This window comes from Streptopelia decaocto (assembly GCF_964273445.1).
Source record: "Streptopelia decaocto genome assembly, chromosome: 1".
NCBI lineage: Eukaryota > Metazoa > Chordata > Aves > Columbiformes > Columbidae > Streptopelia > Streptopelia decaocto.
In genome coordinates, this window is record NC_138663.1 from 38,305,063 (window position 1) to 38,332,884 (window position 27,822).

At 46.4% G+C, this 27,822-nt stretch overlaps 1 protein-coding gene across 22 annotated transcripts in view; it reads right to left on the reverse strand.

Moving 5' to 3' along the window:
• Positions 1-6,708: 6,708 nt before the first annotated feature.
• Positions 6,709-27,822, reverse strand: part of RBFOX2 (RNA binding fox-1 homolog 2) — a 174,481-nt gene continuing 153,367 nt past the window's right edge. For 11 of the 22 annotated variants that reach the window (XM_082049589.1, XM_082049591.1, XM_082049585.1 and 8 more), the window contains 4 exons: positions 19,981-20,023; positions 15,014-15,102; positions 14,005-14,077; positions 6,709-13,014 (listed from right to left, as the gene is read on the reverse strand). In XM_082049589.1, the coding sequence (XP_081905715.1) occupies positions 12,970-13,014; positions 14,005-14,077; positions 15,014-15,102; positions 19,981-20,023 (250 nt within the window). In that variant the 3' untranslated portion in view covers positions 6,709-12,969. Of the gene's footprint in view, positions 13,015-14,004; positions 14,078-15,013; positions 15,103-19,980; positions 20,024-22,626; positions 22,667-24,368; positions 24,427-27,822 lie in introns of those variants that run through there. The other 11 variants (XM_082049576.1, XM_082049586.1, XM_082049575.1 and 8 more) reach the window with 6 other exon arrangements.

Sequence of the window (27,822 nt, forward strand, 5' to 3'; positions counted from 1 at the left end):
GGTTAGATTCAGCTTTATTGGTCCTGAGTTCTCCATTTTATCCACATGAGCAGATTATTGAACTACCACTCAAAATATGCCTTTCTTCTTTTGCTGCCTTGGATAATCTTATCTGCTCAAGCCCTGTCATCCCGTGGGTCATTCCTCTGGGCACTCCCATGGCACATGGTTTCTCTTGACTTAGATGATGAAATGACACTCTTTAAAAGCAATTCTGTTTTCCCCAAAGCCTGGAGTGAAACTGAGGCCAGAAGCATTTCTGAGCATGAAATCTGGCTCTGGGCACATTAGGACTTTGTCCTGAGTGTATTGCTTGGCTGACAGCGGGCAGAAGTGAAGGGTTTGGAAAGATAACGCCCACTCCACAGAGTCCCCAGGCAGCCACCTATCAAAAAGCCAAGGAGTTGGGACAGTGTAGCAGAGCTCAAAGCACAGGACCTGATCATTTGCAATGCAAAGAGAGGAGATTCACCCATTCCCTCTTCTCTCCTCCTGGTAACTCTCACTCTATTTTGGGCACAAGATGCTCATACTCACTGCTGGTAACTGATGTAGAAATGTGTGGCCCCAGGAGATTGCAGTTGCAGGGATGGAATCTGGTGGATGCATGTGATGAGCAAAATCTCCACAGGTTTGTTCAAGGAAGGTACAGTACAAGGATCTGGCTGGTTTTCAAGATGTGCTTTCCACAAGCAGAAGGTGCATGGAGGGGACACAGCCCCTCTGCCAGGATCACAGCCTTGGCAGTGCCCGTAAGGGTGCCGGCTCCCTGCCTCCTCTGTGCCTTCAGGGTCCCTCAGCTGTGAGGGTCCCCACTAAAGGCTCAAGGGAACACAGAGCCACAAAAGGGCAGCGGAAAAATCACGTATCCCACATCTTCCCAGGAGGACCCAAGTATAAACCCACCGTGTATCTGCCCAGTTCCACGTCGGGCTGGGCATCGCTGCTCTGCAGGGACAACCGGGCTCTTGGCTCTTCACCACAGCCGCTCAGGACGTGTCCCCAGTGCCATCAGCCACTGGCAGGGAGAAGGATGCTCAGCCAAGGTGTTTCTCACAGGACCCCATTGTTTTTGTCAAGGTGTTTCATTTCTAGTGGGGAGGCTTGGGGAAATACAGCTGCCAGGGACTTGCAAGTATGATGGGAGCATGCAAAAGACTGGCAAGACTCCAGAGCACTGATTTATTTTTCTATTGCCCACCTGGTGGGGAAGGGGTTGGTTTCCTTTTTCCAGTAAGAGAAACAAGGGGAGGCTTGCTTTTCACCCCCAGCCACAACTCAAACACTCACAATGCTTTTTCTGCTCTCAGAATGAGAAACATTTAAATGCATGAGCGAAGAATGGAAAATGGCAAACAAACGTCCTGGGTCACCAAGCGGTGATTCACCACCACCGAGAGAAAATCTCCCCTGTTCCCTGCCACACCAGGTCACGCCTGGCCTGCAAGTCACAGTGAGTTTTCTGAAGGTGCCAGAATGTGCCCCCTGAGGCACCTGCTCGGGGGGGCGGCTGGTGTGGCCCTGACCACCCTGGGACATTGCTGGGAGCCACTGGGTGGTCACCGCTCCCATGACCTGAGCAGCTCCAGCGAGGTGCAAATGTGAATGTTCCCTGGAGAGAACTTTGGCCTCAGCCTCCTCTTGTTTTTTTGTATTGAGGCACCCTTCCTCAAAGAAATGCAATGTGCTTGAGAGCTTGAAGGCTCCAGGCTTGAACAGAGCAAACCCAGGATGCCTGGCATCCCATCTCTGGGGTTATTTATAATCCCTTACACCTGCCTTCCACACACTATTCCCTAGGGAGATGACGAGAGCAAGGTCCCTTAGCTCCACCTGTGGGGTTTCTGCCCACTTTTGGCATGAAGACACTGACTAATGGCGAGGAAAGGTTTCACTGTGCCCCACAGCTCTCCAGTAATGGTGGGGACCGGCGACTTGCCAAAATTCACGCTGCTTAGCAGAAAGGCCCATGGTACTTACGCGTGCTGGTGTTGACTGGTCCTGACTCCATATTGCAAGGGGCATTAATTGCCACCAAAGAAGCCTGTGGGAATGGAAAGTTTCACTCAACCCTGAGGTTACTCTGGGTATTTGCTCCTTTCAAGTCAAAGCTATTTGAGAGCTCAGGGCTGAAGAGATTTTTTGCACAGCCACCCAGTGACTTGAATTGCCGAGCTGGGCCCTGCCAGGCCTCCCCTCAGAGCTAACAACCCTCTCAACCACAGCGGGACCTGGATCTTAACCAGGGATGAGTCAGCTTCACAACTAGCTGTAATCTACATTGCTTCAGGGCTGAGTCTCACCCAGCTTGACCTTGAAGCGTGTTTTGAACTCATCTCTTCAGACCTCTGGCTGCACAGGCTCTCGGCTTGGTGCCAGTTGTGCCATGGCATTAACGGTGAGTGAGGGCGATCCCACACCATGAACCCCATCACCAGTCCATGAAGGAGAAAGAAGAGTGTTATTGCTCGATCAGAGCCCTGCAGCCAGCTCAACCCTCACCCACCAAGGCAAGCACGCAAGCTCAGCAGCCACCAGCTTTTCCTCAACACTCAGTCCTCAATTTCCCCACAAATTTTTTGTTCAGCGCCCCCAATATAGGCATGGAGTATCCTACCACCTGCTAAAGTTTTGCATGAGACAATGCTGGTTTTCTTTTCCTTTCTCACTCCCCAAAGCCCCACAGCCCAGCAGTTCGGCAGAGCAGGCAGTTCGCCCTGATGCCTGCACACGTTTGCACTGGGGCGAGCAGAAATCCCTCCCCAGCCTCCCACTCTCAGGGCACTGGTGTCCGCCCTTCACCAGGGCAGACCTGCGTCCGTGCGCAGCGAAAGCACAGGGACCGCCAGCGGCATCTCGCCCACACGAGCTGTGCTTGGCCAAAAGCGGGAGCTATTTCTGGAGAGCAGCTTCTCTTCGAGCAGCAGAACCAGGGTGCAGTGACCGAAAAAGAAAAGCCCCAGTGTTTCAAACGCAAAGCGAGGTTTCCCAGTCTCCCCCTGGGGAGGATGGATGACATCCTTGCAAAAATAAGAAAGGACTGCAGCGCTCTGCAGCAGGAGGGCTCCAGACGAGCGCTAAGGCTATTTCAATAAAAGCGTAAACACGCCAGATTTGCTGTTGTTGCAGAGCTCTGTGAAATCCATGATTTCTGAGCGGAGTTCAGCTGGAGAGCGCTGGTGCTATAAAAAGCAAAGTGACTTTGGGCTTTGACGCTTCCTCCTGACACAAAAAAAGGTGATTGTGATTCAAAAGATGAGGAATTTATCATCAAAAGGAGCTGGGACAGAGCTCAATGTTTACCCATGGCAGAACTAGACAGGCACCGAAAGCAGATATATTTATACCCATCCATTAATAAAAGAAGCCAAGTCAACCATACCTTTGTGCTAAAGTTAGAGCACAGCACTCAGCATGCCCTTAAAAAGGCAAGAAAGTTTCCGCAAACTGGGACAGCTGGTCCCGGTGCCGGCTCTGCGCATCCCCTGGGTGCCGGCTCCGCGCAGGGGCCGCCGGCACTGAGCGCTGCAGCGGGACAGGAGCCCAGCGCAGCGACGCTTCTCCGAGCCAGAAGGCTGAGTCCCAGAACCTGGTCACGGGCTGGTGGCCACAGCACCTCAGGAGCCAAACAGTCCCTGCTCCACCTTCAGAGACCTGCAGGAGCAGTGTGACTCTTCACAGAAACAAAAAACCCTCCAGTTTTAACTCCAGGACCCTGTCTCTTCCCTGGTCATGGGGCTCACACAAGCCAGGAGCCTTCACCTCTGCTGCGGCAGAAGAGATGATGGCACGCTGGTGGCAGCACACTCGGGCTGGCCCTGGGGCTGAGGACCCGGTTTGTGGGGCTGTCTCCATCAGTCAGCAGAGGGAAGAGGAGCAGCACCCGAGGGTTACAGGTTTGTTCTGCTGCTGAAGGGTCAGCGCGAACCCAGGGTGAACAGACCGTGCAGGATGGTAGACAGTTCATCCCCAATGAGATGAGCAATAGGGCTGGCCAGTGAGAGTCACTGTAAAATCCTGGGTTAGGATTTGATATTTAGAAATGCTTCAGAAATAACCAAGTGCAGCAAGTCCCTTAACCCACAGATAAGGCTGGAGTTGTGTGGCTTCACCTCCCAAGCACTGGGGTATGTTACAACACTGCCAGGTAGGAAATCCGTAGAAAAGTCAGATCTTTGTTCCTTTCAAGGTGCTTCTAGAAAGCAATTAATTGTCCATCTTGACAAATAAACCAATTAGCTCTTGCAGTCATTTCCCTGTTTTCCCTCTCTCCAGCCCTTGAACCGTGCTGGAAGCCCTTTGCTGAACCTCTCTCCCAGTTCATCTTGAGCTGCAAGAGCTAGTGCTGGACGTGCTATGTCAGAAATGATTGTGCTTTAAAACAAGAACAACCACAAAAAATACACCTTGTCTGAGTCAAATCTAAGTGCACTGCAGTTTTTCTTCTCCACATCTCAGTGAAACAGCCACAAGTGACAACCAATCACGGACTGTGCGGTGAAGAAAACAGGGCTGTGGGCAAGCACAGGAGGCCATGGGCCACCTTTCACCTTCCAGAACGTGACCCAAGTTGTTGGCACTCCAGAATGCATTTCACTTCCCAGCTCGTGCTAAAGATGCTACAGTTCCATGAACCCAATTGACCTTTGAAAAAGACATGGGACTAGATGACCTCCACAGGTCTCTTCCAACTCAAATCACTGCACAATTTGTATAAAGACAGAAAGGAAGGATGCAAATAACCCTCCCACACCAGCCACTAAGCTTTCCCATCAGCAGGATGCTCAGGTGGCTGTCCCCAAGTCAGCACGGTCAATAGCAGGCCAGCAGCAAAACCCCAAGCACAGGTCAGCCCCACCTCAGAGATCAGGGCTTCTTCCTGAGCTTTCAGGCTCAAAGCGCCTGATACAGCTTGTCAGTGCCAGACTAAGACACCGCCTTAGCAGTCACGCTAGCCTCACCCTTGAGCTCTTCTCCAAATTAAATTTGAACTTATAAATCAGTCCAATACAATCCAAACAATGCTTTCCAGCAAACGTTATCATTTATTGACTAAATCCTCACCATGCAGCTGCCAAACGTAGCCGTGTGGCACAGGAATTCACATTCGGCAACCACGTTGCTGGACCCCGGGCTGGCATCAAGCCCTGTGGCCTGGAGCCCATGTCCAGGTTGTTACCAAACCCTCTTCAGATGTACTTCCCAACGTGACAGTGGTGCCCTCGCTCAGCGGACGCTGCCTTCACACACTGAAATGTGCACGGTGCCTTGCAGTCGGCTGTGACTGACTCACGTGGTTTGTCTATTTTATTATAATTATTTATAGCTTATAGAAGGGCAATGTATGGAATCAGCAGCATTCATTTCCTTAGCCAACTTGCAGTCCATTCCAAGAACCTGCATCAGCTTCCTCTGATGAGCTTTTGGTAAACCCCTGTTGAGCAATGCAATATTATTACACCACTTCTAATGACTTATTAGTGAATTCCAGGATCAGCCATTTTATGGTTTTGCCTGGAAATGACGGCTGGCTGGGGGACCCAGTGTCCCTGCTTCTCTTTTGAAGCGTGCTCCTGCGCTGCCTTCCTCCCCGCGCAGCAGAGCTTTGTTCCCAGACCTCTCCCAGCCTCAGCGATCCAGAGCCCTTAAACCAGCTCCTCCAGAATTTTATTCAGCCCTGATTTCCAGGCATCTAATTTTAGCAGTTACTGTTCAACATCCTCTCGAGTTACTGTTAGAATGAAATGAGGGTCATCTGACAGGAACACATTGCAGCTCCTTGGTAAATACTGGGGAGGAATGCTTAAGGAGCTCACACGCCTTCCTGAATCCTTATCAACAATCCTGCCAAGCAGGGACACACCTGATCCCAACCCTTTTGTTCCTGGTACCCTTCATTTCCAAAAGCAATATGAAAATCCTGCGCTGGCCTCAGCCATACTAGGCATATTTCGCAGCATCATTTTGCTCAATTCTGAGTTTCCATAATTACTTGCCAATTGACCACAGGGATTTATTACTTATTATTTTTAGGATCATTTCAGCAGAAAACGCATCCGATGATATGGATATATATTTGCAGGACATCTTTCATTAGAGGATCTCTAAGCACGTTGCATGAATTTCTGCTTGTCTGCAGTGACACTCCTTTTACAGGCAGCAGGACAACAGGAGTAGTGATTACAAGAAATGTCTAAACTCCCAGAGCAAATTTCATTCCGAGCACAGAACACTGGCTTCCAGTTGTGTGTGTTAACTATTAAACCTGTGCTAACACAGACAGCGGGAAGTTGGCTACACAGCATTAAAGAAAACGCTGATACTGTAATTTGAAATGGTTGTCTCTCCTTCCACACTAACAGGTTTAAACACAGATTAGGCTTGGAGGGAAAAAAGGGCGGGGGGGGGAGAGGGGACTTCTTATCAAATACCAAACAAATGGCCCTTTTCTGCTAATAAGCAGCAATGGGAAAGGATGGCAGGGAAAGGACGGGGTTAGAGGGAGCTCAGTGTGTGAACAGACAGGGCTGGGATTTTTTGCCAGCCCTGCCAAGGCTTCACCCTTCATGGTTAAGAAGATCCTGTCTCCCAGCTCATTCTTCACACCAGCATCGGTCCCCTCTGTATGTTTTACCTGCCAGGGACATGGCAACAGTGAAATTCATCCAGATGCACTGAAAAACAGATGACACACAGGAGCCAGCAGACTGGTGTTTCTCACTTTTATTTAAAAACAGTGCTTCATTACCATTTGCAAAGGGTTAGGAAGGGTTTCCCCCCTTGCTTAGAGTTTATAAAAGCCAGCAACATGATCAATAATTTATACACATGGATAGTAATACAAAAAAAAGGAATAAAAGCTAAAGATCTAACTACTCCGACCTTCACAATTCCAGCTACTTGATAATAATAGGAATAACCCAATGAATACTGTATGGTCTGAAAGCTACTATACAATATGATACTTAACGAGGGAGGGCGGGAAGTTAAGAGGCTGTCACAAAGCCCTGGGATGCAGATACTGCTTCTCCAGAGTCAGCAGGGAAATGGGACCCTGGGCAAGCGGCTCGGGCGTCCTAGGAAATGATCCAGGGGAAGGGAACGCATCCCACTCGGGACGCGTCCTGTTCCCCGGCGGTACCTGGCAATGGGAGGTGCTGGGGAGATGGCGTGAAGGGGCAAGTCCATCGCTGCTAGTGGAGGTGCTGCGGCATCTCAGCCTTGCACTGAAAATCTCCAAGTCTCAAGTAGATCAGCCTGTGAGGTCAGTAAAATACTCCGCCAGCTCCGTATCGCTCTACAGCCCTGGTTCTCATCTGCTATCAGCCCCACGTTTTAGCTCCAGCTATTTACAAGCAGGATTTATCATATTAAAATTTTAAAAAGAAGAAAAAAAAAGTAAAAAGAAAAAACTCAAAACCAAATCATTTCCCCTGGGGTACAAGAGGATTATTTCGTCACTTGATAATGCAGCCAAACCAAGCTGCCGAAACTACAACTCACGCACACACACAAAATACTGTGAACAGAAAAAAATAGAAAAACATGACCAAAACTGAGACTATTAATGTGAGAGGCCCAATTTCTGTAAGGAATTCCTCCTCGGGGACGCAACAAGCCCCTCCACCAGCAGAGAACTGGGAATCTGGCAAGAGATTTATTGACCCACTTCAGGAAAAAAAAAAAAAAAAAAAAGAAGAAAGAAAAAACATTCCTAAGATGAACCAGCATTTTGCTGACTGTCAGCCAAATGAATATTCGGGTGGACGGCTTTAAACACCAGCAATCTCCTGGTGAAATCATGCAAGATTTTTGGCTGATGAGTTCTTGCTCTACCGCAAGTCGAGAGGCAGTGGGGGAAGCTTGTCTCCTGCACAAGCCTGGACCAGCTGCAGGCTGCCACCCGCAGAGGACAACCACTGGCAAGAAGTTGCCTTGCAAGGTTAACAGCAGCAACAGAGATGGACCTTGGACATCCCAAGTTCCCTGGAGGCTGCCATCAAAGCAGGTGCTGCAGCGGGACGGGGGCTCGTCCTGCCAGCTCCTGGCTAGAGGGAAATGTAGCGGGGAGAAACCCCAGAGCCTGCTTGACAAGGGCCCCATTTCACACTCTGGCTATCAGACTCCTGCTTGCCTTGTTGACTGGAGTTTTCATTGTAGAAGAGAAGTTTACCGGGGTTGGAGGGTGGAGAGGGCAATCAGTAAGGTGGGGGTGGAGGGAAGGGGCTTTTTAGACATTAACATCACCAAAAATAGTGTTTTATGCAACAAAGAATCAAGTCTCACTGGTGTATACTACAAAATGTTTGACATTTTCCAAGAGCATGACAAAATAAAAACACAAATAAGTTTACATTGGATGTTCATCTTGTTCACTAGGTTGGGTGGGCTTTTTTTCCCCCTCCTATTGTAAAACAGTGCAAACAGGTAACACACTCTAAAAATCGCCCCTCTGCACCAAGGGCAGCATTCCCCGACCCTGCCAGGCTGGAGGGCCGCAGGCTGCCTGCCACGCCGCCCGTGGGCTTTCCCTTTGGAGCCAGACTCAGCAAAAGCGCTCCCCAGAGCTGGGTTTTGGTTTTCCCTTTATTGAATTCCTAAGCGCTCCCCCAATGTGTTCTTCAGTTGCCTCCTTCTCTGGGGCCAGGATGGGAAGATACAGATAGAAATGAGCAGGGTAATAATGAGGCTCTGCTTTTTTCATTCCTCTGCTTTGTATTCCTCGCAGCCAAAGCTCTGGGTGCTGGAATCGAAATTCCAGCAGCCAGGTCTCTTTTTGGGCAAAGAAATGGTTTAATTAACCGTTTCACAACTAGTACTCGAGCCAGCGATTGAGATAACCCTCCTCAGCTCTTGCTGTGCGCTTCACATCCACAGATCTCACAATGGGTGAGAACAGGGGATAAACTTTCACTTCACTTTAGGGATGGGGAAGCAAAGTCTGGAGCAGTGACAACTGCTCCACGATGACCCTTGAGGATCACTGACAGAGCCCTGACCAAAACACAGGTCTCCGACTCTTGAGCTCACGCACTCTCGCGCACTGGAACAGCCCTGTCACAGCTCGTTTAAAACATGGCTCTGTCTGAACTCATGACACAGGATCCATGTAACTGCTTAACCTGGGAATAACTGGCTATAGCAGGTTCATACTGACCTCTGTGGTGGCTCCAGGTCCTGTCATGGCTTTTCTTAGAAAAGGTAACCCACCTCCAACAGTGCAGCCCTCCTAGTGTGGGGACAGTTACAACGCTTTGCTAACGTGCTGGGCATCAATGTAGTTTATTCCCAGTAGGGAACATGCTATACCAGTAGAAGTCACCTATGTACCAGCACAACTGTACCCACAAGGAAAGACAGACCAGCACATTAAATAAATCAACTCTTCAATCCAAAATTTTATCAGTATAATATCACGTGCTGGCCAGACCTATTGCAAGACAGTACAAACAGCAACACTTAAAGAAATGTACTTTCCTCTACTTGAAGAGGAACCCCAGACGCCACCAGACTAGAAGGTGACAAACAGCAAGTTACTTGCCAGGCTGTGGTTTCCCTCGGAAAGCCAAGTCCTGCTTTGCGAGGGACCTGTGACTGCAGACCCATCTCAGGGAGAAGCACTAGCTGCCATCTGTCAAACAAGTCAGGGCCCAGTTTAATTCATTAAGTGTAATTAATTTTGCATAGGGAGATATAGGCTTTGTCCTCACTTCTTCAGAAGATGGATATAGCCATGGCTTGGCTGCTCTAACACACCTCAAGCCAGTTCACAACATATCTGAGTGAAACCAGAGCTGTTGTTTGCCAAGAGGGAAGAAAGGCTGAAGAGCTCTCCTTGCACAGCACAACGCTCACTGGAGAAGCCTCGCTGTGAAATTCCAGCTAGTGTGCAAGTTTTTGGGAGGTGTGGTGCTCCTGAGACCTGGAACCAGCAAACTACCTCTGTCCCCTCGCCATACACGTGTCCTGGGGTCCCCTCTGCAGCTCACTGCTGCGAGCAGGCAGCCGGGCTATCGGCAACCTGCCTCGGTGGGGATCTTACAGCATTAGCTATGGAGCTGGGGAGACACTGACTGGTCAATGCACCGCAAGAGCCTGGCGGGGAGCAACCAGAGGAGGTCGGGCTCAGATACAAGAGGAATCAGGTTGGATGGTCTGGAGCGGGTATTACTCGGAGATCATACCTCAGGAGATCACAGCCCCGCAAAGGTTGGGCACTTCTGCACTAAACCCCTCATGCTTCTAATATACTTGGGTGGGCTGAAGCTGCCATGCATAGACTCTGCTCAGTTGCAGAAATGGGGCTGGACCCCACACTCCCAGAGAGGCCAAGTGGCAGGGGGGGAATTGCAGGCAGCACTACCAGGGCAGGGGAAGGTACTCGGGGAGGGAGAATCTGGATTTCGGGAGCTGCAGTCAGAACCAGCTGAACTGAAAGGCAGGAAAGGGGCAGAGGGGCCGGCAGCCGCCCCTGCTGGGCTCTGCCAGCTGCGCTCCCCTCGCTCGCAGCCTGCAGAGCTGCTGCAAGAGGAACCGCCTGCAGGGACAGGACGGGAAGGGGTGGCCTCACTCAACCTCTCTGCCCCACAGGTAGGTAGAAACAAGTCCAGTAGAGGCTTTTGCTGCATCTCAGCTCCAGAAGTCCGCTGGCTCCCCCGCGGTGGAAATGGCTCCCCTTGGATATGACTATTTCTACCACAAGTCCTCCCTCCCCTGCCTCAATAAAACAGCAAAAGCCCCCAAATGCCCCACATCCCCCTCAGTTCCTAGATTTTGTGAAAGCCCCAACACCTCGTTCCCCCCTCCCCATTTTCAAGCTAACCAAAATATTTATATACAAACAACAAAAAAATTGTCATAACAGCAACAAACCAAACTTTGGCTTGGAAAAGAAAAGTTAAAAACCAACAACAAAACCAACAAAAAAAAATAAAAGGTGGCCAACAGGCTGGTAGTTTGGTGTCCCCTTTATCTAGCTATTCTTCCAGAGAATCAATAGCTTCAGGGTCTCTAGCTTAACTAATGGCTTCCCCATCATTCCCATTTGAGGTGCCTCCTCTCTTCTGTGCACAGAGAGGCCACACGTGTCTCACTGGGGAAGACCAAAACCAAAAATGTGTGGTTGGGCCAGAACACCTCCCCAGCAGCTCTGCTTGTCGACATCGCTTAGTGTTAAATGCAGGAGGTTTCCTATTCTGGTGTCAGCAGTAGATGGAGAAATAGGTGTAGTGCTAGAGTTGGAGAGGCTCCACCAACAAACCCACACTCCAAACAGCCCTCTGAGGGGTAAGCTCACCCCAGTACCAATAGATGGAGTCGAGGCAGCTTAATAAAACTGAGCTTCTGCATTTCTCTAACCTGTGGTTAGAGATCCTGCCTCTGAGCACTGGGGCTTACTGGGAGCACTCTAGGAGCCAGCAGCTGAGTGGGGAGGTCTGGAAAGCAGCAGCTCCCCCTCACAACACAGCTCATACTGTCATCTAAAAACGCTGACTTTGAAACACAGTGAAATCACTGTACGTGAGAGCAGAAGGGAGATGGTCTTGGGAGTCACAGAGTCCTCCCTTAAATAGTCTCTCTGCTTTCAAATCTTCTAATATGTAGTGTTTATATGAACTCAGCAGACCAGGTATACAACATTCTATGAGAGGCTGGGCAAAACAGACCCCAGGGCTCCAACACAACTATGTAAGGGCCTGCAACAGGTTGTGGTGGGAAGTTCCTATGAATTCAGAGCTTGCAAAAACTGCTTCTGCCTCCCCTTAAACTCCTGATCAAACCAAAACTACTACAGGATCACATTTAAAGACTCTTCCCCCACTCAAACCCACGTTTGCCCCTCGCCTCAGCAGCTTATACATGACTTGTTTTTCCTCACTCATTTTGAACAGATTACTTGCAAAAGTGCCGGAGCAGCTCAGGATGAACAGGAGGAGAGACCTTGCAGGCTAGACCCCAGAGGAACCGAGCACGGCGCTGACGCGGGGATCTTCAGCTAGATTTCTTCCTCTCTAAGGCTGCACACGTTTCACCTCTGCAAGTTTAACCGCTTGCTGTCCGCAACAGAGGTGCTCTGTGTGATGCTGCATTGCATCTGCCACTCCTTGAGGAAAGAAGGGGAGGAAAGGGACAGCAAGGGACAAAGATCTTGAAAAGGAGGAAGAAAAACTAAGATAATTACAGCCATCAGCAATGGACAACAATCATCTAGAATAAGTTGCACGTGTGTGGGAAAGATCATCCTCATCAAAAACTCCTTTTGAAGTTCTTGTCCCCTGTACAGCAGAGAACAGCCGAAGTCTTTGGGCAGGTTGAGGAAATCTTCTCTTGCCAAGTCTAAAATCCTGACACTGCTGAAACTGTCCCAAACCTGTGCACATCAGATGGTGATAAAAAACGATGAAAGTCTCTGCATTTCCCCCATTTCCAAATGTAAATGACTATTTCCCACCAGCATTTAGGTCCCAGCCACAGCGTGCTTCCTTCTGCAGACCAGAAACATGGCAGGTAGAGACTTTTCCCTCACGTATTCCTGTCTCACAGGCACCAAGCACCAGACCCAGGGAAGTAACTCTGTCTGCGTGTTCCTGATTAATTGTATGATATCAGTTTCTAACAGCTTTCCTTAGCACTAATCACCTTTTCCGTGATTGGTAGGATAAGCTATGCACCAACATACAGACACGGAAATGCATTATTTTTACCACAGTTAAAAAAAACCCAAAAATGAAAACAACAAAAAAAAGCACAATCTTTGGAACAAAAGAATTAAAGGCAGAAATTTAAAGGAAAAAAAAAATACATATTCAAAGAACATAGTGAGGTATAAAAAAGTATTTTCTCTTTTTTTTTTTTTGTTTTTGTTTTTCCTCCTCGTCTTGCTATAGAGTTCCTCTACTAGTAAATATTGCAATAGCCAGGCCTCATGAACTGGGGGGGCTGTCCCACTTGCAGGGGGCTCACGTCACTTCAGTAGGGGGCAAATCGGCTGTAGCCACCTCGGTATAAACTCGCCTGTAGAAATTAAATGAGAAAATAAGAGGTCGTTAGGAGATGAACTGTGAAGAAACACTCAGGACAGCATCCAATTGGTCTCAGAAGGACTCACAGACATGCCCTGGCACTGACCTGCCACCATCAGCACCTCTAAGAAGCAAGAGAGGAGAACTTTGCCTGCAAAACCAGAGACATGGCTCAGAAGGACACGTTCATGACCAGCCAGCTGGAGGTAAATTTGCCAAGTCTTGGCCAAAGGGACCTCAGTACCAGAGATGGGGCTCATGAGTCCTGTCTCTGAGCCAGTTGTCTAGGCTGTCTTTACGGATAGCAGAGACCAGGACTTCTAAGACACTCTTCACCTCACCTTAAGGTAAAGGTCTAAAATAGACACGATGACCTGGTATCCTAGAAGTACCTGCTTTTCCTTCACTGCACCTTCACCAAAGAGAATCCACATGATGAACTGAGGCTCAAATGGAGGTGCTACACTGCAGGTATCTATATTTAGGTGTCTTTTTCTCTGAACACATTTGTATTCCAGCCTTTGCAACAACACAGATACTGCACTGGCTAACAGCAGATGGGCAAGCATGTGTTTTCAGCAATCTGCTGTACTCCCCTCTGATGCCAGAACCACCTCATTCCTGCCCTTGTGTAACTACTGCTGGCAGGCAGGACACCGCAACCTTCCATTAGCGGAAGAGGGAACCAAGTGCAGCAGCTTTGCACTGAATGACACTTTGGGTCATTGTTCTACCACCTCCTTTGTACTAGGTGATGTGCAAGACCAAGTAATAACTGGTACCCTCTAACCTAGCTCTTTTCCTAGTCCACACTCACACACATGAATGCAGAACAACTAGGAACTCAAGCACTGCAGCTAAGGGTCTTCTCCCTCAAAAAAAAAAAAAAAATCTGGGTGAAGTTTAATTACCTGATAAGCAGTAAACAGCTGTTCCCCATACTGGAAATGAGAAATAGCACAAGAAAGAAAATCCCACTTACCACAGCGCCAACTCCGTAGCTAGCGGCAGGGGCAAGGGCATGGTAAGGATCTGCTGTGTACACCCTGCCATAACTGAAGAGAGGGAGAACAAAAAATAAAAGAAAGAGTCACTCTGGGGGCAGAGAAACAGCTGTCTGACCACAGGCAATGGAGGAAGCAGCATGCCCTTCTACACACATGTATGCATACATGCACACACATGCACGCAGGCGGCCCCTCTTCGAAGAGATCCTACGGGCATGTTGCCATGCATCATATGAGATGGGCAAGAGAACATCCTGCAAGGAGGAATGTGGCAGAAACCATGAGTTTAACCTGTAGGAAAGAGGTGAGCACCTTTGAAATGACAGCTAATGCATCCCTTACCTCGCATGATGCAATTTGGGAGGAGAGTGACTGCTGGCACTAGTGCTACTGGCACACTAACAGCTGCTAAATGGAAAGCAGTGAGGGATTCTCCAGAATGAGAAGGGAGTATAAATTTTAATGGTCTTGCATGCTCTAGGATTAAAACATGGCCTTGCTGCACAGGAGATGAAAAACCTTAAGGCAAGCACTGTGATGATGATAATCCTTTGTATCTATACAGAGCTGCATGTTAAAGCATCCTTGACTATGGTATTAGCTGAGCAATTTTTACTTTATGGATGGGGAGAGAAAAGCACCCGGTGATTAACCAGCCTGCCCAGAGTCACAGAGCAAGGAGCTGGCAAGGCACGCCAGGTCTTTGGACTCTGAGGCCGTAACCACACTGGCTCCTTTGTGCAGAGAATTGCAAGGATGGGGAAGAGGCCAGAGTTTGTGCCAGCTCACATACACTGGAGGACAATACTGCCCAGGAACAGAGAGACAAACTGTGCATTCATGTCTTTCATGTCGCGTTGTGCATGCATGTGTGCGTGTGCGAGTACAACAAGAAACAGGAAAAGAAGTATTGTGATGGATCAATGCTCCTTGAATCCCTGAGCACAGCAAGCCAGCCCCAGGGGATACCTCCCCCTTACATACCCATCGCTGTAAGCTGCTGCAGCGGCTGCAGCGGCTGTGGCTGCTGTTGCAGTAGCAGGCTGTGCATATCTGTAGGCTGCGTATCCACCCTGCAGGAGAGAAGAGAACTGACTTTACAGATACCTGTCCACCCACGCAGAGCATAAAAAAATAGAAATTAAAAAAGTCACACACATCACAAGGAGAGGAAGTGTTTCAAACTGCATCAGCTCCCATGTCATGTCTATCGCAAGCATTGCCCATTTACTCATGTATATTCCTTTCCTCAGAAGGACCATGAAGACTCTTCTATTACCCCATTTAGTAGAAGGAATAAACTAAAGCAAGCCTGAGCACGGTTATATCCCTGCAGGAAATGAAATTTGGTGTGGAGGAACTGAAAACCAGAAAAGAGCTGAAATCTTGCATGCAATGTAATTTTTATGTCCCCTTTCTCTTACGCTGGGGAAATCAGAAGTAGGTACTTTCCATGAAGTGTGTGTTTTAGAAAGAAGACCATTCAGAGAAATTTCTGCTTTTTCCCTCCTCTCTTTTTTTAAGCCTGTGAAACCCAAAAGGCTAGAATTTAATTTGGTCCAGCTATATACAAGTATCAACAGTCAGAGAAGCTAAAAAGCAATCAGGAAGAGATGGTCAGAGAAGACAGTCCCTGGTGGTCTTAGGCTGGCAACAAGGAAAGTGACATCGATATCAATCAGACCATTCTCCCCTCCCTGCATGTAAGAAGGAAACAAGTCAGGGGAAATTATGCCAGCACAGTCTGTATTGCTGCTGCATTTCTGCCCATGCTACACACCTGTAGTTAAGGTCTTTATAATGCTTACTTAAGAGGTAGTTACTAAAAACATATTTGCAACTGGGTTGGCAAAATGTGAATTCTGAGTGAGAGGAAGAGCTGCAAGTCTCCTCCTGGAACTTCCACAGGGAGCTCTGGCGAGAAGAGCTGGCTGGGGCAGGTGGCTCTGCACAGCGGGCAGCAATGCAGGAGGGAGGCCAGCCACATTCCGGACTTTCAGGAGCAAAGGCTGCACGGCAGACAGAAAACAGGGCTCTGAAGCCCAGGTTAGAGTTTTCTTTATTGTACAGTTCTGCACACGTTTTCATTAACTCTGAATGGGGGAATGGTAAATGAACTGGGGCTTTGATTTGCTAGAAACACAATGAGCCATAAATAATATCAGAAAACACCAGATTGCTTCTGGCTTTTTTTTCTTTTAAATTAACAGAAGGGCAGACTTATGCTCTTCACTTCCACCATCAGCTCAACATACCTCTATCACTTATTCCCTATAGATCTTCTCCCTATATGTAACTAAGAGTACAAGATCAGCTCTACTACAGGACTGTGTGTTTGCTCAGCAATGCTCAGTTTTGGGTAGCTAGCTTTTAAATTAGAAGTAATGATTTTAAATTAATTTTGGTTGCTTTTGTGGGGCCTGTGTTAGCCCCACAAAGGCTAACATGCTATCCAAAACATGTCTGAGGACCATTCCCTGCTCCAGAGTGGGGGGATTTACAGACTCTTCAATCTTCTAGTTAAGAGAAGAAAGAGTAACACAAATCTACACCTCTGAAACATCACCGCATTGCGCGAAAAGAGATGCCATGTCACAGTTTTGCCTTCATAATCTCATCTACCTGTTCCAACCCTTGTGTTCTGGATTTACAGTTTGGTGAGGTTAGGCTCAGTTTTGCACCACCATTACTCCCACCTCTGAAACATGATGAAGATGAGATGAATGAGGTGCAGCCTTAATCCAAATCACATCTTCACTCACCTCACTAAATTAAGACGAAATTGGATACCAACGTCATTGTGGTATTCCCTAAAGTTTAGGAGCTTCCTGAACTCTTGATGGGGTCTGTCACTTGGGCACAAGGCATTTTTGCCTGGCACAGCCCTCTTCAGGGCAGCTGGCTTCAGTGTGCACCCAGATTCCCGCTCTGTCCCACACTTGCCAGCCACATTTCAGATCAGGAGCCATTTCAAATGCGCCTGGCACATATCCTGAACATGACAGCGAGATGCAGTTTGAAACCAAAGAGGGTTATCATGTAATTCTCTTTTAACTCATGTCTCTCAAAGGAAAATGAAACCAAACCAAACCAAAACAATTAAAAAGAAGAAAAGAAAAGAAGGGTTGGAATCAGGTGTGGGAGGGGGAATGGCGTAACATTTATTAATCAAAATTAAAAACTAAGCATGCTGACATCTGGAGCTAGAACAACCAGCAAAGTCACCACGTTCAGACTCATATTGGCTAGTTCTATCCATCCCAGCATTCTCTTGGGACAGCAGTTCGCCCTAGGCTCTACCACAAGCTCAGTGAAGTACACAGCCTCAAGTACTAGAGCGTGCAGCCACAACAACCTGCTATTACGGAGACAGTCAGTCACCACTGGAGTTAACATTCCAACCTTAACGACTCCCGCAGCCTCCCGCCCTCGCCCCCCGAAATGGCTCCCACCCTAGCCCTGTCCCACACCACAATGTTAATAATTATAACAAGCAATAACCCATCTGTTATATCAGAGAAGGGAACAGAGACTCCACTGAGAGATTTAGAGCGGGATGTTAACATTTCTTCAGTCAACTGCACAACAAACAAACAAAAAAAAAAAAAACACAGGAGAAATAATTCATTGGAGAAATGAAGTTAAGAAATAGCTGACATGTGTATTGCTTTTTTAACCATGCACTGATGCAAAATTGAAGCTACTGTTAATTAAAAAAAAAGAAAAAAAAAATCACAGTATAGGGGTACACACGCACAGGCAGACCCGCTCATTTCAAAGCAGTCTGCAAATTCTACTTGCGTGTACTTCAAATAAAACCAAAAATGGGGATTATAATGGCCATGGTACATTCCTGTCATAGGAGCAATGAGTGTGGACAGCTGGGGGATTTCTGGCACAGGGATGTATTTAGCATGACCAGCAGGTCCAAATACACCAAAACAGGGTGAAGGAAAGAGGAGGAAAGCTGCGACTATTACTCATTATTTCGTAAATGCTTTCACCAAGCTCTGGGACCAGTCCAGAGCAAAGCAGACACTGTGCAAGTCGCCTTACCCAGCTGATGCTCCTGTTCTCCATAACCCAGGACCCACCTGTAATTCCGTCAATGCATCTAAAGCCTTGCTCAGCTTGTCTAACGTACTAGTTATTTTCTCCTGCTATACCTGTTCACACACAAGTTTAACTGGTATGCAGAGCTCATCCGTAACCTTACCTACACGGTCTTACCACCCCTAGTGATTTTTGATGCCACTCACTTTGGACACTCTAGTAAATATAAACCGTAACAGAGTAGAACATCTTCAACAAACACGAACAATCATGTGTGTCCCCCCCAAAAAATAATAATTAAAAAAAAAAGGCCCTTGCTAGCTGCACCACTCTCCTCCAGTGCCACAGCCAAACTGCAACAGAAGACACCATCAAGTGGCACAGTCCCCGAAACCCAGGACAGCCATGCAAACTCCCACTCCATCTATTTAAGTAATTTCACAGGGATGGGTTTACCCATCTAGGTTCAGTTTTTAAAATCTTTAGCCTCATCTCAAAAAAATGAGTGTGGCTGAGCTTCTGACGAAGATGTTGAGTCAGAGATGTTTCTATCAAGGGGCAGTTTAAACGCTGCCTTGACAAGGAAACAGGGCAACTAAGGAAAAGGCTTATGCATTTTTACTGGGCACTAATTCACAACCAAAACAACTGTATAAATCAAGGTTAGTCCTTTCTGGTACAGTCTTTTGGACGGTGTGGGGAGCACGTGAGAGAGATGCACACAACCCAAATGTTGCTTATCTTAATTCAAATTCTACTTCTCTGGATATCTTGGCAGTATTGCTGGGGCTGTGCTAAACCCTCTTCCCCATGTGAATGTGCAGTGCTTCAGCCTCTAGATCTTCATTGCCAAACAACTGTATTTGCCCAAGCATTCACAAAATCACAAATTAAAAATTACTCTTCTGTGATGTTACCATCCTTGGCTCATCAATGAAGCAAGAACATATTTTTTTAAAATTCCTCCTTTAGCATTAGACGACAGCTTTTTCAATGTTGTCATATAACCTCTGAAGTAACACAAACATGGCAAAACAACATATACAGGAAGCTGCAGTCCCAGCTAAAGCAGCATTCCAATTACTGAGCACATTAATGTAGATAAATGAGCACTTTGAAACTATACAGTTCAGCTCAAAGTCAATCCAGCTTCTCTTCCACTCTTCAGGTGCATATTAGGTGATCAATCCAAAGAGAACATGAGGAAATCCAAAACTACAGCTTACTGTGTCAGTGTATCCTATGGTATCAGCTTCCCATTTCTTTTTCCCTTGCAGCCTTAGACAGGCACACGTGTGCTGCTGGCACTTTTTACTCTGAAGTCTTTACATCACTAAGACACAACATTCCCAGGTCCCTGGAGAAATGTGTAACTCATGGTACCAGGTAGATACATTTAACCACATGCCAGGTTTAGTTAGCAAGCCCAGTTTTAGGATCTTTTAGTTACTGTATCTCAAATGTGTCTTCTCCACCCCCAAAATGCCCTGTAACATAAGTTAAGAAGCAGAAAGGGCTAGAACTGTTTCCAGTATTTCTGTATTAGAAGGCTGGCATAAGTGCACCAGGAATGAGCATGAATGAATTAAAAGAGGTGACAGGACAACAGTGTCCATTGCAGCAGGTGCTTCTACATGGTAATGGGACAAGCATGACCTTGTTAACCCTTCCATTTAATTTATATTATTATTTTGTTTTGGATGAAGTGCCACTCGGTGTGAAATCTGGACACATGCCGCCCTGCTACAGCGGGGGCTCGGATCACACATGAGTCTGCGCTGCCCTAAAAAAGCCTCTGTTCCCATCTCTAATGTGGTGCTGGAATGGTTAGTATAATTCAGTTTTTTCCACTGCAATCCACAATCTGATCGGTTGGCAGGTCACACTGGCACTCCTACCTGAGGTATTTTAGCGCTAATGATTGGTTCCTGTAAGACTATTCTATAACAGAACACAGGAAGAGCAGTTCAAAAAAACACAGCTGTGGAAAGAAACAATCATACAAACAGCCCACGGCAGGGCTCACCAGCCTTTTCTTTCCAGTGGATGCAAGCACGCTTTTCACAGGCAGGAGCAGTCTTCGCATGAGTGGGTTTGTTTGGGTTTCCCCCCGCCACCCAGATTGACCCCATTGTAGAAGAAAGATAATCTTTCTTATGAGCCGAAATGAAGCCCTCTGCATCCTGGGGCAGGTTGTTTATGATAAATTCAGGTGTCTTGCCAGTATGGGATGCATCCAACAAGAGATGGAATGCCTTCTTCACAGAAGAAATGCTACCAGGATGGTTGCCCCAGGAAAGAAAAAAGGAGTGAGGAAGAGGAGGAGGAGGAGGAAAATGAGAAAATTGGTGCACAGCATATATGTGAAAAAAACAGCCCAAACTTGGGACACTTCCCCTTCATCTGGCATACCACTAACCACTCCTGCCAGCTCAGCTCCTTTCCACCCTTCCTTGACACAACACTACAGACTTAGAAGACCAAAGGGAACCTCAATTTAACTCTCCCCCTCGTCCTAACTGAAGTACCCTCTGTCATTCCCTCCACCATCAGGACAAGCCTTTCACAGCAACCAGAGGGAGCTACGCGTTGCAGTGAAAAGCACGACAGATCAGTGGGGCACAGGGACACTGCAGTGACACTGTGCTGAGCAAATTCAAAAGATAACTTCATGATTGGACTATGGTAACTTTTTCCTGATGTTCACCTGGGCAGCAATAACATAGGAAAAAGCACCACCATCTACCTTGACAAGTCTCCTCTTCGACCATCCTGCTTTCTGACAGTGAGACCAGAGCCACCAACAGCAAAGTCATCAGAAGTCTACCTAACAGCTCTAACGTGACTTGGGGGCTCGGTTTTGTGTTACGTGATGCTACTGCACTGCAGCACCACGTGGTTATGGGGATTCTTCATTACCGAAATCTCTGTCCATAACACGTGTTAAATAAGCCTCTCCTCCTCACCTCCAACAGAAGCTCTGAAGGAGCTTTCTCAAAAGAAATAGGGAGTAACCCTGGTCAGGCTTCCCTTTCAACAAGGCAGCAACTTAAATGCAGGCAAGAGGGACTAAGCATTGCTCGTTGGCTTGCTTACTAGCTGTAGCAAAGTCAGTAGTTGGTAGAGCTGGTGTTTCAGGAGTGAGGCAGGAAAACCCAAAACCCTTTATAATCCTTGACACAGTTTTACAAAGGAATGCTTGAATAGGCAGATAATTTTTTAAAGGACTGTACAGTGCAGATGATTGTATATGTAAGAATGAAGAAATGCACCCCAGCTCTGTATGCTCGGACAGCGTGTTTTTCAACTGCTGTAACCGTGTTGGGAAAAGTGCCTTTGCAAGACTTGACCCTCAAATCAACAAATCAACAAAAATCAACAAAATCGAAGAGTTAACTCCATCTTGAGTCTAACCCCAGGGCTGTCTACATAAATGTCTGAAGCAGCACCTTCAAAGGAGCGGGGATGTGAAATCTATGCCAACTGTGCCACTACCCAATATGAAACCTCCCCAGCTCCAAAGAGCTAGTACCTACAATACCACAAAAGGGAACTCTGCTAGAGCCAGGCAAGCCACAAGCTGTGATGGCAGTAGCAAACCTGAAAATTTTGGCTTTGAAAGGCATATTCCTACCACAGCTTCTCTGCAACAGCTCTCCATCAGAGAGGAAACCGCCTTTCTCACCAGCCAGCCAGAATCCCTCCACCCACAACCCACCTACGCATACAGATGCGCTGGAGATTTGCAATACAGACTAGCTGGGTAGGACAAAGACAATGACAGGACAAAGTCTCCCGTGGTATCAGAACTAATTCCCAGACAGGAGGAGGCTGCTGACTCTTCTAACCGAACATCTCCACATATTTGTACTTCACAATTCCCCAAAGAGACGAGCCAACCTAGCCTATTTAGGTACCATTTCTAACAGCAAAATGAGATGTCAGTTTTCACTCTAGCATCTCAGTCTCCATTTTTAATCAGGCCCAGTGTCTTCCCCAAAGGGATAATCTCCACATCCCAGTGGCATATGAACATTTTTAAACATACAGCTCGCTCAGTTTAGTGTGGGCTGCACAAATCAAACCTGAAAGGGCCCCATGAGGGGAGAGAAAAGGGAGGGTGGAAGGGGAGAAGGAAAGGGAAAGTCTGAGGCTAAACCAGTCCTGTTATTTTCATATCCAAATTATGTACACGAGAGAAGTGTTGAGAGAAATTTCAATTTGCTAATCATCTCTCAGGTTGATTAGTAGCAGTGTGCATGTGGGGGACAGGACACCCAGTAAACTGACCCTGGCAATGATCAGGAAACCCAAAGGCTTAGGTCTTGCACCCAGGGGCAAGCGCAGTGACAGAGAAGCATGCTTGCATTCCTAAATATATAAATATATATATATCCACAAGGAAGAAGAAAATTAAAGTAAATGATATTAAAAAAAAAAAAAAAAAAATCAAACCAAACCAAACCAACAAACCAAAAGAAAAAAAAAAAAAAGGCTGGCTTGTCAGGGATTGGGGACGAGAAGGCTCCGGTGTGTGTACTTACATAGAGGTCAGCACCGTAAAATCCGTCCTGGTAAACCACACTGCAGAAAATCCACACAAAAACAAAAAACAAAACAAAAAAACAAAAAACAAAAGAACAGAAAACACATTCCGGTTATTGAGGACGGCAGCATGCACATGCGTTTTACACAGGCAGGTGATGTATGAATCCACAACCTGGGCTTTTGGCAGGAGCAAATCAGCAAGAGAATGTGTGTGCGCACGCACGCTAGACGGCTCCAAGTCATCTTCCATGGCATGCAAAGGGGCAGGGGGTGGGCAGAGGGGGAGACAGTATGCAAAGGAGAGAGGGAGGGGAACCACCATCTTGTACAATAAAAATAGACTCAAAAAAATCTGATGTCCTGAAGAAGAGAAACAAGGGTTTAGAAACCTCCACTCTGGTTATTCTCCTGGAATGATTTTAGTTACCCCCTGAACACATGGACACATTGGCTTCATGAAGTGGGCTTGTGAAATCAAAGAGCCCCTCAGAAGGCATCCCACAGGGGCTGTAGTCACCTATGTCAAAAGCACGTTTCAGAGAGTTGTGTATGATTATGTATTTTGAGCTTCACAGGGCTGCATGACTTTGTTTCTGACATCCATACATCACCTGCTTTCACCCTGCACATTAGACATGCGATAAGATTTGGCTGATCACACAAGCATGCAAAGTATTATTATTCAGCATCATAAAGAACCGATGCAACACCTCAGGAAAACAAGTCAATCAATTCTGATCAAAGTAAACACAGAGAAATGTAATTAAAAAGAAAAAACCAAAAATACCCACAATGCATTGCTTTCACAAGCAGAGATAATGAGCTAAAAAGGTTAGGTGACTGGTCCAAGGTTTGAGAATTGAAAGGTGCAGTGGGAGTCCCTGGTAGGAACAACCTATTCGTAGCAGAGAGGAGCAACTGGAAGGGTTTCCACGGGATGGTGCTTTTTCTGCTTTAAGACATAGTTTTCTTTCTCTCAGAACTTCAAGCAGGAAAACTGTCAAACCAGAGCCTGGGGTTCCCAAAGAGCCACTCTTACCAGGGTGTTCGTTAGGTAAGACTATGCAGCTCTCTTTGGGGACAGGGGTCAGGGAAGGATGAGGAAGGAAGAGAGGGGATGTTCCCACCCATTTGAGTTCAGGTGTGCTTCACAATGAGGGATTTCCTCCTGCTTTGTCTTCTGAATAGCTTTGCACAAACTCACTCAAGGCTTTAAAAAAGCATTAGCCCCCACCATCTGTGATGTTCATGGATCTGATGTGCATGACTTACCAGTAGCATTAAGGAAAAAGAAGGTATGGAAGCTTTCCTTTTGGTTATCGCTTTTTTACTTATCAGATGGAATGTGAAATGCTGCCAAGAGCCTGCCACCCTCAGACACCCATCTATTGTAAGGCACGCACACACAAAAGAAGCCCAGCAGATCTTGCCAAAATTCTGCATGCTATTACTAAAAACTAAAATAAAATTAAAAAAAAAAAAAATCTGTTGCAGTGTTAGCTACTGCTTGAATAATTTAGTCTTGCTGCCTTCCCCAGGAAAAGTACACTCCATTCCCAATGGACAGAGTTACTATGGTCTCCAAGAGCGCTGGGAGCAGATGTGAAGATAGAGACCCTTGTTAGAGGAAGAGGGGAGCCACTTCAGCAGGGAGAAGCAGGCCATAAGATCATGTTTGTTGAAGCTAAATTTTGACAATCACATAACAAAGAATTTGGTTCCTGGGGCAGTGACTTACATTGCTGGGTTCTCTATCTAGGACCAGGAGTGTTTTAGCAGTGATACTCCACCTGCTCCTGCAGGAAAGGCAAACGCATGACAGAAGAAGTGACTGTTGGTTTATGAACAGGTTAGCAGTTTTAACAGTTACCCTGAACACAATCAGTTGGATGAATATAAGCATTACCACATTGGATCAGGCCACTATTTCTGTAACATAGAATCCTGTCAGCAAGAGATGCTGACATCAGCTCTCCAGAGAAAACTGCAAGGAACACTAATAACAGGTAAGAGTGAGACTTCCTGAGTCCAGCCAAGCAAGCACACATGCATCCTCGTTTCTCCTTCAGTTAGGACTTGATTGACACCAACTGCCGGGGCTGAAATTTAGCAAGGTTTATTTATATGCTAGAATATCCATATTTGTGATTCTCGATGCTAGCAAAAACTGAGAGAATTCCTTCATTTGAAAACCACAGAGGCCATTCTGGTTATGTAGACTGATCAGAAGCATAAAGCAGCCCGGCAGCCTATCAAATCTCAGTGGCATCTGCAAAAAGCCCACTAGCTGAGCTAAAACACACCCACGAGAAAAAGAAATATGCTGATTTTGTAAAGCAGCCATCATATCATTTAGGTATACCAACAGTTGACTTTGTTCTAAAAGGAACCAAAAAAACGCTCCAAACCCCTAAAGCTCCCTATGGCCTCATATCTACTCTGACTTTTATCCACTTTTGGTTTCAGGTCAGTGAATCCTCTATATATTTACACGCCTAAAACTAAATTATTCTTTATTATAGCACTTCAGTTGGAGAAATAAAATTGATCAAGCTTATTTAGTTTTGAGAGTTGTACAGTAGGTGAGTTTTTTTCAGGCCTTGACTTAATTCTTAGAGCTTTTGGTCTGAAATGTAATTTGTCAACATTCTTGTTTAGAAAGCATGGCCGCTACAAATCAGGGCAATATTCCAGCACAAGTTTTACTCACGCTATATATCAGATGTTGCAATGTCTCCATACTCCTATTGAATGCCATCTCAGTTATAAACTGAAGGTTGCATTTGTATTCTGGGGTCAGGCTCAGGTGACTAACATCCTCTCCACGGGTCTGAGCAATTGCTTTCTATGGTATGACTAACCTTCCCTGGATAAATGTCCGTGTCTGTACGTAAGTATGTACATTCCACATATGCAATAGTGAATCCCAGTTTGAGTTCTTGAAATAATTGTTAAAACTATTAAGAATGGTATGATTTCTTGCACCTTCCTCTGGAGTGTCTAGCACTAGGCACCGCGAAAAATTCCTCTAACCTAAACGGCTTTCAGGTCTGATCCAGTATGGCAATTCCAACAAGCTTTTATTAATCTACATTCTGTGTTTTTGGAATTCTGCTAAGCTCTCAAATGCAGTGATACCATTAAATTTTGTAACTTAAAACTTAAACACCACTGAGGTTTGTGAAAACCAATTCCTCCTACCAGGTTACAGTGAACCTGCAGCTTACTTTACTGTGTTCTTCCACATTACTCACTATGACTTGATCACTCATGTGTTGCTGACTGATCTTACGGTGTCGTCTTTCCACTGGCCAGGAAGAAAGCAAATGATGCAGGATAAGGTGTCAGGAGTATGTGCCTGCTCCTGACTCCATGGAGGTCACAGTGCCCACGTGGAGAGGTGCCTGTCCTACAGGTTACTGCAACGTGGAACTGAATAGCACATTTTGTATTATTCCACAAAGAATCAAATTCCCTCTACCGAATGTCTTGTAGAGATTCAGACTATGATGACAATAAACACCAGAATTAGTTCATTACATCCTAGTGTTTAGGACTAGGGACAGCTCTGGGCCATTTGTGACCATGCCTTGTTTACTGCTGCCCTGCAAATGTTTACTGGATAGTAGGTTACCCACGAAGGCATGGAATCAGTCAGCAGGGTCAGACAAATGCAATGTAAGTAAACAGAGTCATGAGACAATATTTGGAAGGGATAATAATTGGACCCTGGCCCATATTCCAAATGGAAATATACCCTTTATGAGACTCAGGCTGGATTTATATCCAAGGCAAAGCCCAGAGTCCCTCCCAGTGCACCACATGTGACAGCCTCTTGCTGGGAATGATCCAGGCGTCACTCCCAGGGATGAAGAGCACATCCCCCTGCCTGGTGCAAGTATTCAGTGTTCTGCTAGACGGCACCACTCAGCTGGGCTTTGCTTCTCTGTTTCACTGTGGAGCACTTCCTAATGAAACTGGACTGGGTCATTGTCAGAGCCACAGACGGAGGGAGGAGTTGCAGGTCAGAGGCTGTGGTTAGAGAATATAGAATATGAACTAGGAGCGATGGCAAGAAGTGGTGGATCCGATAACCTGGAAGAAACACTCTGCTTGGAAGGCCAATGTGTTCAGGCAAGAGGTTTCACTTAAAGGCTTCCAGTGAATTAAATACAAATATTGATGGATTTGCTGGTGAGCAAAGCTACACAGATATATGACAACTGAAGTTTACTTCCATGAGCTCCACTTTAAACATCAGACTGGACTCTAAAAAGAAAGGGTCGCAGCAGCCCTCTCTACTTAACCTGCTACAGAAGGTAACTGCAAGCTTATTCAGCATATATCAGGCCAGCTCCTTGCACTGATGTGTGTGGCTTCCACCTCTCTTTTTATTGAAAGGTTTGTAATTTATTTTCTTCCCTTTCAGGGCTAGTCTAAAGGAAATAAGGATCAAGTCCACTTCTTCATGTTAGAAGATTAATTCCTACTCCTATTCTTTCTGAGAATGTTGCCTGGAAAATATGGCAAGTAAAATTCCAGATACTGGCAATATGAATAAAGCATCCTCAAAATCAGAAACAAAAATAGATAGTTTGGAAGGGATTTGCTGAATTATCTGTCATTCCATCACACATAAACAAACAAAAACCCAAAACTAAACCTCACATACAAACCTAGTTCCCTGTACTCTTCAACAGCAGAATACTCTCTTGTAACAGCATCTATTCCACTGCATTACTAGTGAAAACTCAGAGGGCAAAGAATGCTAAGGCCACGCATTCACCGTTGCCACCATTGCTTCATACAACAGTTAGAAGAACACTGCACTTCTGTTCTCCCTATAGTTCAAGCACTCCCAACTTTAAATTAATGGACTTGATTAATCTTTGTTTTAAACCTTTTTAAACCGTCTCCAACAAAGAAAGCAAATCCATTGTGGGTAACTGGCTCTTCTGTGTCCTACTGCCAGATGGTGAGGCATGAAGTAATGGATAATACTCCTCATTCCTGGATATGAAAACACAAATGGAGTGCAAAGAGCAGAACCTTTTTGGAAATTTTAGACCTTCTCTCTTTGCGTCCTTCTCAGCAGTGCTATAACATATTGGGTGAATGGATGACAAATACCACATAGACAAATTGGAAATTATGAGAAGGAATCCATCAGCGCTTTAAGCTGCTGCAAGTAC